This window comes from Hyperolius riggenbachi, chromosome 11, assembly GCF_040937935.1.
Source record: "Hyperolius riggenbachi isolate aHypRig1 chromosome 11, aHypRig1.pri, whole genome shotgun sequence".
Taxonomy (NCBI): Eukaryota; Metazoa; Chordata; class Amphibia; order Anura; family Hyperoliidae; genus Hyperolius; species Hyperolius riggenbachi.
Genome location: NC_090656.1, coordinates 215,655,887 through 215,669,264, shown reverse-complemented (window position 1 = coordinate 215,669,264; position 13,378 = coordinate 215,655,887). Strand labels below are relative to the sequence as shown.

Genomic DNA, 13,378 nt, shown 5'->3' with positions numbered 1-13,378 from the left:
TTTTATTTTTTATTCTGCTGTAATTTATTATATGAACGCATATCAGTATTGGTGAAACCTCACATCAACTATGCATGTATCTGTATTGCTGGATGTCCTGTTTGTACAGAGCTCTGAATTTCTCATGTATACGATTTGTTTTGTGCTATGGAAGATCCTGGTGCTATATAAATAAAATATATATATATATAATGAGCAAGAATTTCTGTGAAATCTATTTCATTAAAGGGTACCTTAAGCAAAAAAAGGAATACTTCTATTATGCAATGGTGTGTTTCAGCACTTCTGAGTTTAGATCTCCAAGCTTAAGGTGGCAACACGTTACAATTTCTGTTCATTTTCACCCCAATTCTATTAAAACAATCGGTTGTATCAAAAAATCTAAAGGTTTTTTTAGCTGACTGAAGAAGCAGTGGGCTGGGTGTGAGGGGTCGCTGGTAGTCCTCGTCGCTCTGGTTTGCAATCTGGAGTTGTAGAGAAGGTCCAGTGAGGGGAGGGATCTCCCCATGAGGAGGAGGACCAGTGAGGGGAGGGATCTCCCCATGAGGAGGAGGTCTAGTGAAGGGAGGGATCTCCTCATGAGGAGGACAAGTGAGGGGAGGGATCTCCCCATGAGGAGGAGTACCAGGGAGGGATATCCCCATGAGGAGGAGTACCAGTGAGGGGAGGGATCTCCCCATGAGGAGGAGGACCAGTGAGGGGAGGGATCTCCCCATGAGGAGGAGGTCCAGTGATGGAAGGGATCTCCCCATGAGGAGGACAACCAGTGAGGAGAGGGATCTCCCCATGAGGAGGAGGTCCAGTGATGGGAGGGATCTCCCCATGGGGAGGAGGTCCAGTGAGGAGAGGAATCTCCCCATGAGGAGGAGGTCCAGTGAGAGGAGGGATCTCCCCATGGGGAGGAGGTCCAGTGAGGAGAGGAATCTCCCCATGAGGAGGAGGTCCAGTGAGGGGAGGGATCTCCCCATGAGGAGGACGTCCAGTGAGGGGAGGGATCTCCCCATGAGGAGGACCAGTGAGGGGAGGGATCTTCCCATGAGAACTAGTGAGGGGAGGGATCTCCCCATGAGGAGGACCAGTGAGGGGAGATATCTCCCCATGAGGATGACGACGACCAGTGAGGGGAGGGATCTCCCCATGAGGAGGAGTACCGGGGAGGGCTCTCCCCATGAGGAGGAGTACCAGTGAGGGGAGGGATCTCCCCATGAGGAGGAGGTCCAGTGTGGGGAGGGATTACCCCATGAGGCCGAGGCCAGGTGAGGGGAGGCATCTCCCCATGAGGAGGAGGTCCAGTGAGGAAAGGGATTTCCCAATGAGGAGGAGAACAAGTGAGGGGAGCGATCTCCCCATTAGGAGGGGGTCCAGTGAGGGGACCCTCTGTCGTTTATATCTGGCCCTGGTGGAGGAGCCGACATACCAGACCAGAATAGAGGAACAGAGGGTGAACTCTTACCTGCTCATTCAACACAACAAAGATGATATTTAATAACTTTATTTCATTAACTTTATAAAAAATAAGTCCCAAAGTTTTTTCTATTTTTAGCTTTTCGCAGTTATTGAAGAGTGTAGGTCTGTGTTACGTTGTTCAGAGTAAGTGTAATAATGAGGGAACGCGGGTCCTTCCTGTTTTTCCGCACAGATATTTTCCCCATCAACACGTCACCTGCAGGAAAACAAAATAAAAGACACAATGAGCCAGATCTGCTCAAGCTGCTAATGCAGGCAGTTATACCAGACACACATTAGGCAGGCACTAAGTTTGGTGAACTGGGATAATGTACTACAAGGGGAAGACACTGAAGGGAAATGGCAAGCTTTTAAACTTATACTCAATCAATACTGTAGTGTGTATATCCCATATGGAAACAAAATGTCTAGGAATAAAAAAGGCCTCTATGGATGAATAGAAAGGTTAAAGATAAAATGAAGAGGAAAAAGAATGCCTATAAGGTCTTAAAACAGGAGGGGACCGAGGCTGCACTAAGCAATTATAAGGAGTGCAATAAAAATTGTAAAAAAGAAATTAGGCTGGCAAAGATTGAAGCTGAAAAACAAATCGCTAAGGATATCAAATCTAACCCAAAAAAGTTTTACAAGTACATTAACTCTAAAAAAAGAAAGGTTGACTGTATAGGACTCCTAAAGGATGAGGATGGGAACTCAATGGTGGATGACCAAGGTAAGGCAGAGTTATTAAATGCTTTCTTTGCTTCTGTCTTCACAAAAGAAACAGCACTGTTGCAAACTACAGAGGCAGAAAAGTCTCAATCTTCTAACTGTAATATTAAATACTTAACGCAGGAAGAAGTGAAGGCAAGACTAAATAAATTAAAAATAGACAAGGCACCTGGCCCGGATGGCATGCATCCTCGGGTCCTAAGGGAATTAAGTTCAGTTATAGATAAACCCCTTTATCTTATCTTTTGTGACTCTCTTGCAACTGGCAGAGTCCCAGTGGATTGGCGTACAGCCCACGTTTTCCCATTATTTAAGAAGGGCAAAAAATCTGATCCAGGAAATTATAGACCTGTAAGTTTAACATCAGTTGTATGCAAACTATTTGAGGGGTTACTAAGAGATACTATACATGACTTCATAGTAGAAAATAATCTTATTTCTCAGCATCAACATGGGTTTACTAAAGACAGGTCCTGTTTGACTAACATGCTCAGCTTTTATGAGGTAGTGAATGCGAATATGGATATTGGGAATGCTGTAGATGTGATATACTTGGACTTTGCAAAGGCCTTCGACACTGTTCCCCACAAAAGTCTGGTGCAAAAGTTGAGGATGCAAGGACTGGGGAAGAGTCTGTGTTCATGGATAGGGAACTGGCTAATGGACAGAAAACAAAGAGTTGTGGTCAATGGATCGTACTCAAAATGGGAGACTGTTAGCAGTGGGGTCCCACAGGGGTCTGTTCTGGGTCCAGTGCTCTTTAATTTATTTATTAATGACCTAGTAGATGCAGTAGTGAGCAATGTTGCTATTTTTGCAGATGATACAAAATTGTGCAGAATCATCAACTCTCAGGAAGATAGTGTCATATTGCAACAGGATCTGGATAGCATGGCTATATGGGCACATACATGGCAGATGAAATTCAATGTTGACAAATGTAAGGTCATGCATTTTGGACGTACTAATGGTCTAGCACCATACAAAATAAATGGGATACAGTTGGGGACATCAAACTTGGAGAAGGACTTAGGGGTACTCATTGACAACAAGTTAAATAATCGTACTCAATGCCAAGCAGCTGCAGCTAAAGCTAACAAAATTTTGGGATGCATTAAAAGGGAAATAAAAACTCGAGATGCTAGCATAATATTGCCCCTGTTTAACTCTCTAGTAAGGCCACATCTGGAATATGGAATTCAGTTCTGGGCACCACATTACAAAAAAGATATTGCAGTTTTAGAGCAGGTGCAGAGACGAGCAACAAAATTGATACGTGGGATGGAAGGTCTCACTTATCGAGAAAGGTTAGATAAACTGGGTTTATTTAGTCTAGAGAAAAGACGCCTTAGAGGGGATCTAATTAACATGTATAAATACATCAGAGGGCAATATAATACCTTGGCGGATGAGCTTTTTGTCCCTAGGCCTTCTCAAAGGACTAGAGCGGTGTTTCTCAACATTTTATAAGTGTGTACCCCTTTTAAAACCCTGTACTCATCGAGTACCCCCTAGCATAGTAAACATGATTACAAGTACCCCTTGACAAATATATATTTAATCGTAGTACATGATAATTGGTTCTAAACAATGTGCAAGCATTTATTATTGCTTTTAATTAGCTAAAATACTCATTTGATGTAGTTTAAATAAGAATTATAATTTTTTAAATCTCTAAATTTGTTATTCTTGGTTAAGTATATCAAGCCCGAGTACCCCCTGGACCCATCAGAAGTACCCCCTGGGGTACGCGTACCGCATGTTGAGAACCTAGGGACTAGAGGACATGATCTGCGCATGGAGGAAAAACGTTTTAACCATTTATTTAGGAAAGGGTTCTTTACAGTAAGAGTGATTAAGATGTGGAATGCATTGCCACAGGAAGTCGTTATGGCAAACTCTATACCTGCATTTAAAGGGGGCTTAGATGCTTTCCTTGCGTTGAAAGACATCCATGGCTACAATTACTAGGTAATGCCTAACAGGGGCGGCGCCAGGGGGGTGCAAGGGGGTGCTCGAGCACCCCCTAGAATTGTCCAAGCACCCCCAAAGCACCCCCTGGAGTGAACTGACTTCAGGCGTCTAAAAGACGCCAAGTCAGTTCACACAGCGGCAGCACGGAGCAGCAGGCAGGGCTACAGTAAGATGGCCGCCCGGAGCCCTGTTCTGCAGACTTCGAGTCTGCAGTGCATGGCTTCGGACGGCCATATTCCCGTAGCCCTGCTCTCTGCATGCAGGCAGGAAGTCTCGTCGTGACGTCGGGAAGGAAGAGGATCGTGGGCGCGCGGGCGCTGCGCGCCACAATGAGGTCGGGACTCGGGACAGGAGGTCGGGAAAGAAGGTCTTCTGGCTGTAGGTGAGTAAATGGGTTTTTCTTTTCTTTTTCAGGTGATGCTGATTGTGCATATTGGGGTCATATCTGCTACGGATTGTGCATATTGGGGTCATATCTGCTACGGATTGTGCATATTGGGGTCATATCTGCTACGGATTGTGCATATTGGGGTCATATCTGCTACGGATTGTGCATATTGGGGTCATATCTGCTACGGATTGTGCATATTGGGGTCATATCTGCTACGGATTCTGTATATTGGGGTCATTTCTGCTACCGATTGTGCATATTGGGGTCATTTCTGCTACCGATTGTGCATATTGGGGTCATATCTGCTACGGATTGTGCATATTGGAGTCATATCTGCTACCGATTGTGCATATTGGGGTCATATCTGCTACCGATTGTGCATATTGGGGTCATATCTGCTACCGATTGTGCATATTGGGGTCATATCTGCTACCGATTGTGCATATTGGGGTCATATCTGCTACCGATTGTGCATATTGGGGCCATATCTGATAACGATTGTGCATATTGGGACCATATCTGCCACCGATTGTGCATATTGGGACCATATCTGCCACCGATTGTGCATATTGGGACCATATCTGCCACCGATTGTGCATATTGGGACCATATCTGCTACCGATTGTGCATATTGGGACCATATCTGCCACCGATTGTGCATATTGGGACCATATCTGCTACCGATTGTGCATATTGGGACCATATCTGCTACCGATTGTGCATATTGGGACCATATCTGCTACCGATTGTGCATATTGGGGCCATATCTGCTACCGATTGCGCATATTGGGGTCATATCTGCTACCGATTGTGCATATTGGGGTCATATCTGCTACAGATTGTGCATATTGGGGTCATATCTGCTACCGATTGTGCATATTGGGGTCATATCTGCTACCGATTGTGCATATTGGAGCCATATCTGATAACGATTGTGCATATTGGGGTCATTGGACGTGTTTTTTGTTAAAATCTGCTCACATTACGTGTATTTTCTTGAGAAAACCTGCACAATTATGTGAATTTTCTGGGAAAAGGGTCACCAAAACTTGGGCCCTCTGTCTTTGCGTTGCACTTTTAAAGGGAACCCGAGGTGAGAATAATATTGAGGCTGCCATATTTATCTCCCTTTAAGCAATACCAGTTGCCTGGCTGCCGTGCTGGTCCTCTGCCTCTTATTCTTTCAACCATAGACCCTGAACAAGCATGCAGCAGGTCAGGGGTTTCTGACAATATTGTCAGAACTGACAAGATTAGCTGCATGGCTTGTTTCTGGTGTAATTCAGTTCACTACTACAGCCGATTAGATCAGCAGGGCTGCCAGGCAACTAGTATTGTTTAAAAGGAAATAAATATGGCAGCCATCATATCACTCTCACCCTGGGTTCACTTTAAATTACAGTTAGCCCCGCCCTCATCCGGTCATGACCACGCCCATTTTTTCCGCAGCGCCGCGCCGCAGGTTGTAGCCACACCCATTTTTTGCCGGTCGTCAGCTCCCCCGGAAATTGGTCCAGCACCTGCATAGCACCCCCTAAAAAAATTTCCTGGAGCCGCCACTGATGCCTAATGATGTTGATCCAGGGATTTTATCTGATTGCCATCTGGAGTCGGGAAGGAATTTTTCCCTTTAGGGGCTAATTGGACCATGCCTTGTAAGGGTTTTTTCGCCTTCCTCTGGATCAACAGGGATATGTGAGGGAGCAGGCTGGTGTTGTACTTTATACTGGTTGAACTCGATGGACGTATGTCTTTTTTCAACCAAAATAACTATGTAACTATGTAACAACCACTTTTTCCACCACCACAGAATATCTGTCCTCTGTGACTTCATCTAAGCCACGAGGACTTAGATATACGTCTTGTAGCTGAAGCAGTGCTGTGCAGGATTAGGCTTGCTCCTGTGCAAAACCTTCGGCACTGTCTAATTGGTGAAAGGAAATATATGTTCCCTGAGCCAATAAGATTGATTTTTACCATTAGAAATACTTCTATTTTCTCAGTTCATAGTGAAAAATACACACTGTACAATTATTTCAGAATCAAATTTCCTCACCATAAATTGTGACAGGAACATAATTTACGTTTTGTGAAACGGTAGAAATAGCCAAACAAAATTTGTGTTTTTTATTTACATTAGTGCTTTTTATTTTATACTGGAATTGATAAAACTGAGAAATAATGTGTTTTTTTTATGTTTTTCCTCTTTTTCCCATTAACCACTTCACCACTGAGGGGTTTTACCCCTTGACCACCAGAGCAATTTTCACCTTTCAGCGCTCCTTCCATTCATTCATCTATAACTTTATCATTACTTATCGCAATGAAATGAACTATATCTTGTTTTTTCCACCACCAATTAGGCTTTCTTTAGGTGGGACATTATGCCAAGAATTATTTTATTCTAAATGTGTTTTAATGGGAAAATAGGAAAAATGTGGGAAAAAAATTAATTATTTTTCAGTTTTCGGCCATTATAGTTTTTAAATAATGCACGCTACTGTAATTAAAACCCATGAAATTTATTTGCCCTTTTGTCCCGGTTTTAAAACCGTTTAAATTATGTCCCTATCACAATGTTTGGCGCCAATATTTCATTTGGAAATAAAGGTGCATTTTTTTTCAGTTTTGCGTCCATCCCTAATTACAAGCCCATAGTTTATAAAGTAACAGTGTTATACCCTCTTGACATAAATATTTAAAAAGTTCAGTCCCTAAGGTAACTATTTATGTATTTTTTTTAATTGTAAATTTTTTAAAAATGTTTTAATTACAAAAAAAAAAAAAAAAAAATGGGGAGTGTGGGAGGTAATGAGTTAATTTTTTTGTGTAACACCAATTTATTTCTATGTAAAAAATGCTTAGGGTGTAGTTTTACTATTTGGCCACAAGATGGCAACAGTAACTTTTTGTTTATTGCGACCTGCGAGCGTCCTTCCGGATGCTCGCAGGAAGTAGTAGGAGGCTGTGAGTGTTTTTTTTTTTTTTTCACAATGATCGCGCTGCCCATCGGAGAGCAGCGGATCATTGCGGGGCTTAGATCAACGAACGGGAATGGATTTTCCCGTTCATTGATCTCCGGGCGAGCGGGCGGCGGCGTGTTTACTAGCGGCGGGCGGCGTGTTTATGAGCGGGAGCGCGGGCAACGGCGGGAGCGCGGAAAGTACGGATTTCTCCGTCCCTAGGGGTTAAAGGATGGAAAAAGGGACGGAGAAATTCGTACGGGCGGGGGGAAAGTGGTTAAAATACAAAAAACCCAAGTTGTTCAAGGGAAAAATGCCGTACAATGAAGGTCTAGTAAGTCTTGAAAAACAAAACATATAAAGATCATTTAAGTGTCGTGAGTAGGAATAAAGTTATTGCTGATAAATTAAGGACATAGCTAAAATGTCAAAACTGCTCTGGTCCATAAGGGGGAAATAAGGTCTGGATGCAAAGTGGTTAAAGAAGAACTGCAGTAAAAATAACATAATGAATAAAATGTCTTATTGTTTACAATATTCATTTATAGACTATTTAGTCAGTGTTTGCCTGTTGTAAAATGTTTCCTCTCCCTGATTTACATTCTGAAATGTATCACTGGTGGTGACATCTTTAATTCTGCCAGGTGATCTGTACGGAATGTTTGTTATTGAGAGTTTGATACACAGCAGCACTGTTGCGTAGTGGTTAGCACTCTCGCCTTGCAGTGCTGGGTCCTCGGTTTGAATCCCAGCCAGGGCACTACCTGCATGGAGTTAGTATGTTCTCCCCATGTCTGTGTGGGTTTCATATTACTGCCACAAACATGAATCAAAAAGTGTGTGTGTGTGTGACTGTGTGTGTGACTGTGTGTGTGTGTGTGAGACTGTGTGTGTGTGTGTGTGTGTGTGTGAGACTGTGTGTGTGTGTGTGTGTGTGAGAGACTGTGTGTGTGTGTGTGAGACTGTGTGTGTGAGAGAGAGAGAGTGTGTGTGTGTGCGTGCGTGCGAGAGAGACTGTGTGTGTGTGTGTGTGTGTGTGTGTGTGCGAGAGAGACTGTGTGTGTTGTGTGTGTGTGTGTGTGTGTGTGTGTGTGTGTGTGTGTGTGTGTGTGTGTGTGTGTGTGTGTGTGTGTGTGTGTAAACCGCCTTGACCGATTTGAACGAAACTTGGTATACAGATCCCTTACTACCTGGGATGATATGTTCTGGAGGTCTCGCGTCCCGCCTGCACACCTGGGCGGAGCTACAAACAGCTAATCAGAGTCCACTCATTCAAGTCAATAGAAAAAAATGGAACAGGCTACCATTCTCACAGTAATTGAGTCAGAGTCCCCACACTTGGCACAGTTGGTCACTTGGTAACCAAGGTTACAAATCCAGGAAAAGTGGGCGGAGCATGAAACAGCTAATGAAATTTCAGACATTCATTTTAAATGGAAAAATGTAAACTGCAGCCATTCTTACACTGTTAATCGCAGGGTTTTCAAACTTGGCACACTTGGTCACTGGGTGAATGAGATTAATATTCAGGAAAGTGGGTGGAGCCTACAACAGCCAATCAAAAGTCACCTATTGATTTTCAAGAGGAATATTAAAACTGCTGCCATTCTTACACTGTTAATGGCAGTGGCTTCAAACTTGCTACAGTCGGTCATTGAGTGACTTGGGTCCAAAGTCACTAAAGGGGCGGGGCCACAAACAGCCAATCAGCCTTTCTTGGTGGATAAACTGCTTCCATTCACACATTTTTGATGCCAGGAACCTGAAAGCTCACAAATCTGGTCATTGAGTGACTGTGTATCAAGGTCACAAAAAGTAGGTGGAGCCAAAAATAAAGTTCACTAGGAAAATATAAACTGCAGCCATTCTTACACAGTTAATGGCAGGGTTCTCAAACTTTGCACAGTTGGTCACTGGGTGAATGGGATGAATATTCAAGAGAGTGGGTGGAGCCTACAACAGCTAATTAAAATTCACCTGTTGATTTTCAAAGGGAATATTTACATTGCTGCCATTCTTACACTGTTAACCTCCCTGGCGTTCTATTGAGATCGCCAGGGAGGCTGCGGGAGGGTTTTTTTTAAATTAAAAAAAAACTATTTCATGCAGCCAACTGAAAGTTGGCTGCATGAAAGCCCACTAGAGGGCGCTCCGGAGGCGTTCTTCCGATCGCCTCCGGCGCCCATAATAAACAAGGAAGGCCGCAATGAGCGGCCTTCCTTGTTTTGCTTAGATCGTCGCCATGGCGACGAGCGGAGTGACGTCATGGACGTCAGCCGACGTCCTGACGTCAGCCGCCTCCGATCCAGCCCTTAGCGCTGGCCGGAACTTTTTGTTCCGGCTGCGCAGGGCTCAGGCGGCTAGGGGGGCCCTCTTTCGCCGCTGCTCGCGGCGAATCGCCGCAGAGCGGCGGCGATCAGGCAGCACACGCGGCTGGCAAAGTGCCGGCTGCGTGTGCTGCACTTTATTTGATAAAAATCGGCCCAGCAGGGCCTGAGCGGCAGCCTCCGGCGGTGATGGATGAGCTGAGCTCGTCCATACCGCTCAGGAGGTTAATAGCAGATGCCTCAAACCTGTTACTGTTAGTCACTAGGTGACTGGGGTTCGAATTCGGAAAGGGGGTGGAGCCACAAACAGCCAGATTTGTTTAATTTCAATGGGAATATACAAATTATTGATACCAAGGACCCCAAAGCTCATAAACTTGGTCATTGAGTGACTGTATGTCAAGGTTACAAAAAGTGGGCTGAACCAACAACTACATTTTTTCCAGGGGAAAATATAAACTGCAGCCATTGTTACACTGTTAATGGCAAGGTTCCCAAACTTGACACAGTGGCCCACTGGGTGACTGGGATTAATATTCAGAAATGTGGGTGGAGCCAACAACAGCCAATCAAATTTCACCTATTGATTTTCAAGGGGAATATTTACATTGCTACCATTCTTACACTGTTAATGGCAGAGGCCTCTTACCTGATAGGTGACTGGGGTCCAAATTCACTAAATGGGGTGGAGCCACAAACAGCTAATCAGATTTGTTAGATTGATTTCAGCCATTCTGTTATTGGCAGGGTTCTCAAACGTGACACAGTTGGTCAATGGATGACTGGGATAAATATTCAGGAAAGTGGGTGGAACCTACAACAGCTAATCAAAATTCACCTATTGATTTTCTAGGGAAATATTGAAACTGCTGCCACTCTTACACTAATAATGGCAGAGGTCTCAAACTGGCTACAGTCGGTCATGAAGTGGCTGGGTTTCAAATCCACTAAAGGGGTGGAGCCACAAACAGCCAATCAGATTACTTTACTGGATAAACTGCTTCCATTCATACAATTTTGATGGCAGAAACCCAAAAGTTTACAACTTGGTCACTGGGTGACTGAGATTAATATTCAGAAAAGTGGGTAGAGCCTAGAAAGAAAATCAAAATTCACCTGTTGATTTTCAAGGGGAAAATTTAAATTGCTGCCATTCTTGTACTGTTAATGGCACAAGCCTCAAACCTGGTACAGTTGGTCATTGGGTCCCTGGGGTTCAAATTCAGAAAAGGGGTGGAGCTACAAACAGCCAGATTTGTTTCATCTCACTGGTAAATTACAAATTATTGATACCAAGGACCCCGAAGCTCACAAATTTGGTCATTGAGTGACTGTGTGTCAAGGTTACAAAAAGTGGGCGGAGCCAAAAACAAATTTCACTAGGAAAATATGAACTGCAGCCATTCTTACACTGTTAATGGCAGGGGTTCTCAAACTTTGCCCAGATGGTCACTGGGTGACTGAGATTAATAATATGGGAAGTGGGTGGAGCCTATAATAGCCAACCAAAATTCACCTGTTGATTTTCAAGGGAAATATTTAAATTGCTTCCATTTCTGCTTTGTTAATAACAGATGCCTCAAACCTGCTACAGTTGGTCATTGGGTGACTGGGGTTCAAATACTGGAGAGGGGCGGAGCCACAAACAGCCAATCTGATTTGTTTAATTTCTATGGGAATATAAAAATTATTGATGACAAAGACCCCAAAGCTCACAAACTTGGTCATTAACACAAATGTGTAGGGTTAAAAAAAAGTGGCCGGAGCTAACACCAGCCAAATACATACCCGGGCAACGCCGATTCATCAGCTATTATTCATAAAAGTGGATGGAACCTACAAAACCCAATCAAAATTCATCTATTGTTTTTCAAGGGAAGTATTTCATTACTGCCATTCTTGCACTGTTAATGGCACAAGCCTCAAACTGGGTTACAGTTATTTATTGGGTGACTGGGGTTCAAAATCAGGAAAGGGGTGGAGACACAAACAGCCCATCAGATTTGTTTCATTTCAATGCAAATTATTGATGCCAAAGACTGCAAAGCTCACAAATGTGGTCATTGAGTAATTAAAGAGAACCCGAGGCGGGTTGGAAGAATATTATCTGCATACAGAGGATGGATCTGCCTATACAGCCCAGCCTCTGTTGCTATCCCAAACCCCCCTAAGGTCCCCCTGCACTCTGCAATCCCTCATAAATCACAGCCACGCTGCTGACAAACCGCTTGTCAGAGCTGGCTGTGTTTATCTCTAGTGTCAGTCTGCTGCTCTCCCCGCCTCCTGCAGAACTCCAGTCCCCGCCTGCACCCCTTCCCTCCCTGCTGATTGGAGGGAAGGGACGGGGCAGGAACCAGAGCTATGCAGGAGGCGGGGGAGCAGCTGAGACTGACACTACAGATGTAAACACAGCCTCACAGCAAGGCTGTGATTTATGAGGGATTGCAGAGTGCAGGGGGACCTTAGTGGGGTTTGAGATAGCAACAGTGGCTGGGCTGTATAGGCAGATCCAGCCTCTGTATGCAGATAACATTCTTCAAACACACCTCGGGTTCTCTTTAAGTAATTGTCTGTTACTGTTAGAAAAAGTGGACATAGCCAACACCAGCCAAATACATACCCAGGCAATGCTGGGTCATCAGTGGGAGGAGACAAATACAAATTTCACTGGGAAAATGTAAACTGCAGCCATTTTTACACTGTTAACGGTAGGGTTCTCAAACTTTGCACAGTTGGTCACTGGGTGACTGGGATTAATATTCATAAAAGAGGGTGGAGCCTACAAAAGCCAATCCATTGCTTTTCAAGGGGAATATTCAATTGCTGCCATTCTTGCACTGTTAAGGACACAAGCTTAAAACCTGGTACAGTTGGTCATTGGGTGACTGGGGTTCAAATTCAGAAAAGAGGGTGGAGCCACAGCCAATCAGATTTGTTTCATTTCAATGCAAATTATTGATGCCAAACACTGCAAAGCTCACACACTAGGTCATTGAGTCGTGCGTTAGGGTTAGAAAAGTGGACGGAGCCAACATCAGCCAAATACATACCTGGGAAACCAGCTAGTTAATAATAATATGCACAGAGGGACCATCCCTAACAGGAAGTGGTATAAAGTGATGCATTGTGGAACACCTCAGAGCTCACTTCAACTTGAATAATTACAATCGCCTTCTGTTTTAAGAAGGCAAACTTTTTGTTTTGCATAGCATTTTAGTAAGGAGGCTTTTTGGTCCCTTTTAGCTCCTTACACACTCCTAGGCGTTCTGGTTCACCATGAGCTTGCTGGGTAATCTGTAACTCTATGTATAAAGCTAGAGGCTGCAGAAGAGAGAGGGATATTCAACTAGGTCTCTTCTAAGATCTGATCTGGGTGATGTGGCAAATGATCAATATCAAGGTGGATAGCTATCATTTACCAATATCAATTGTTTACCATATGTAGCTTGTTTAGCTTATTATTACAGTGCCTCTTTAAAGAGAACCCGAGGTGTGTTTAAAGGGAAGGTTCAGGGTGGCTCTTAAAAAAATAAAAATGCCCATCC

General features: G+C 43.9%; 1 protein-coding gene across 1 annotated transcript in view; it reads right to left on the bottom strand.

The window, feature by feature from the left end:
* Positions 1–1,476: 1,476 nt before the first annotated feature.
* The window catches only part of PRMT3 (protein arginine methyltransferase 3), a 186,546-nt gene continuing 174,644 nt past the window's right edge, over positions 1,477–13,378 (bottom strand). The window contains exon 16 of the mRNA XM_068261584.1: positions 1,477–1,663. Coding sequence (XP_068117685.1) covers positions 1,554–1,663 — 110 coding nt within the window. The 3' untranslated portion in view covers positions 1,477–1,553. The remainder of the gene's footprint in view (positions 1,664–13,378) is intronic.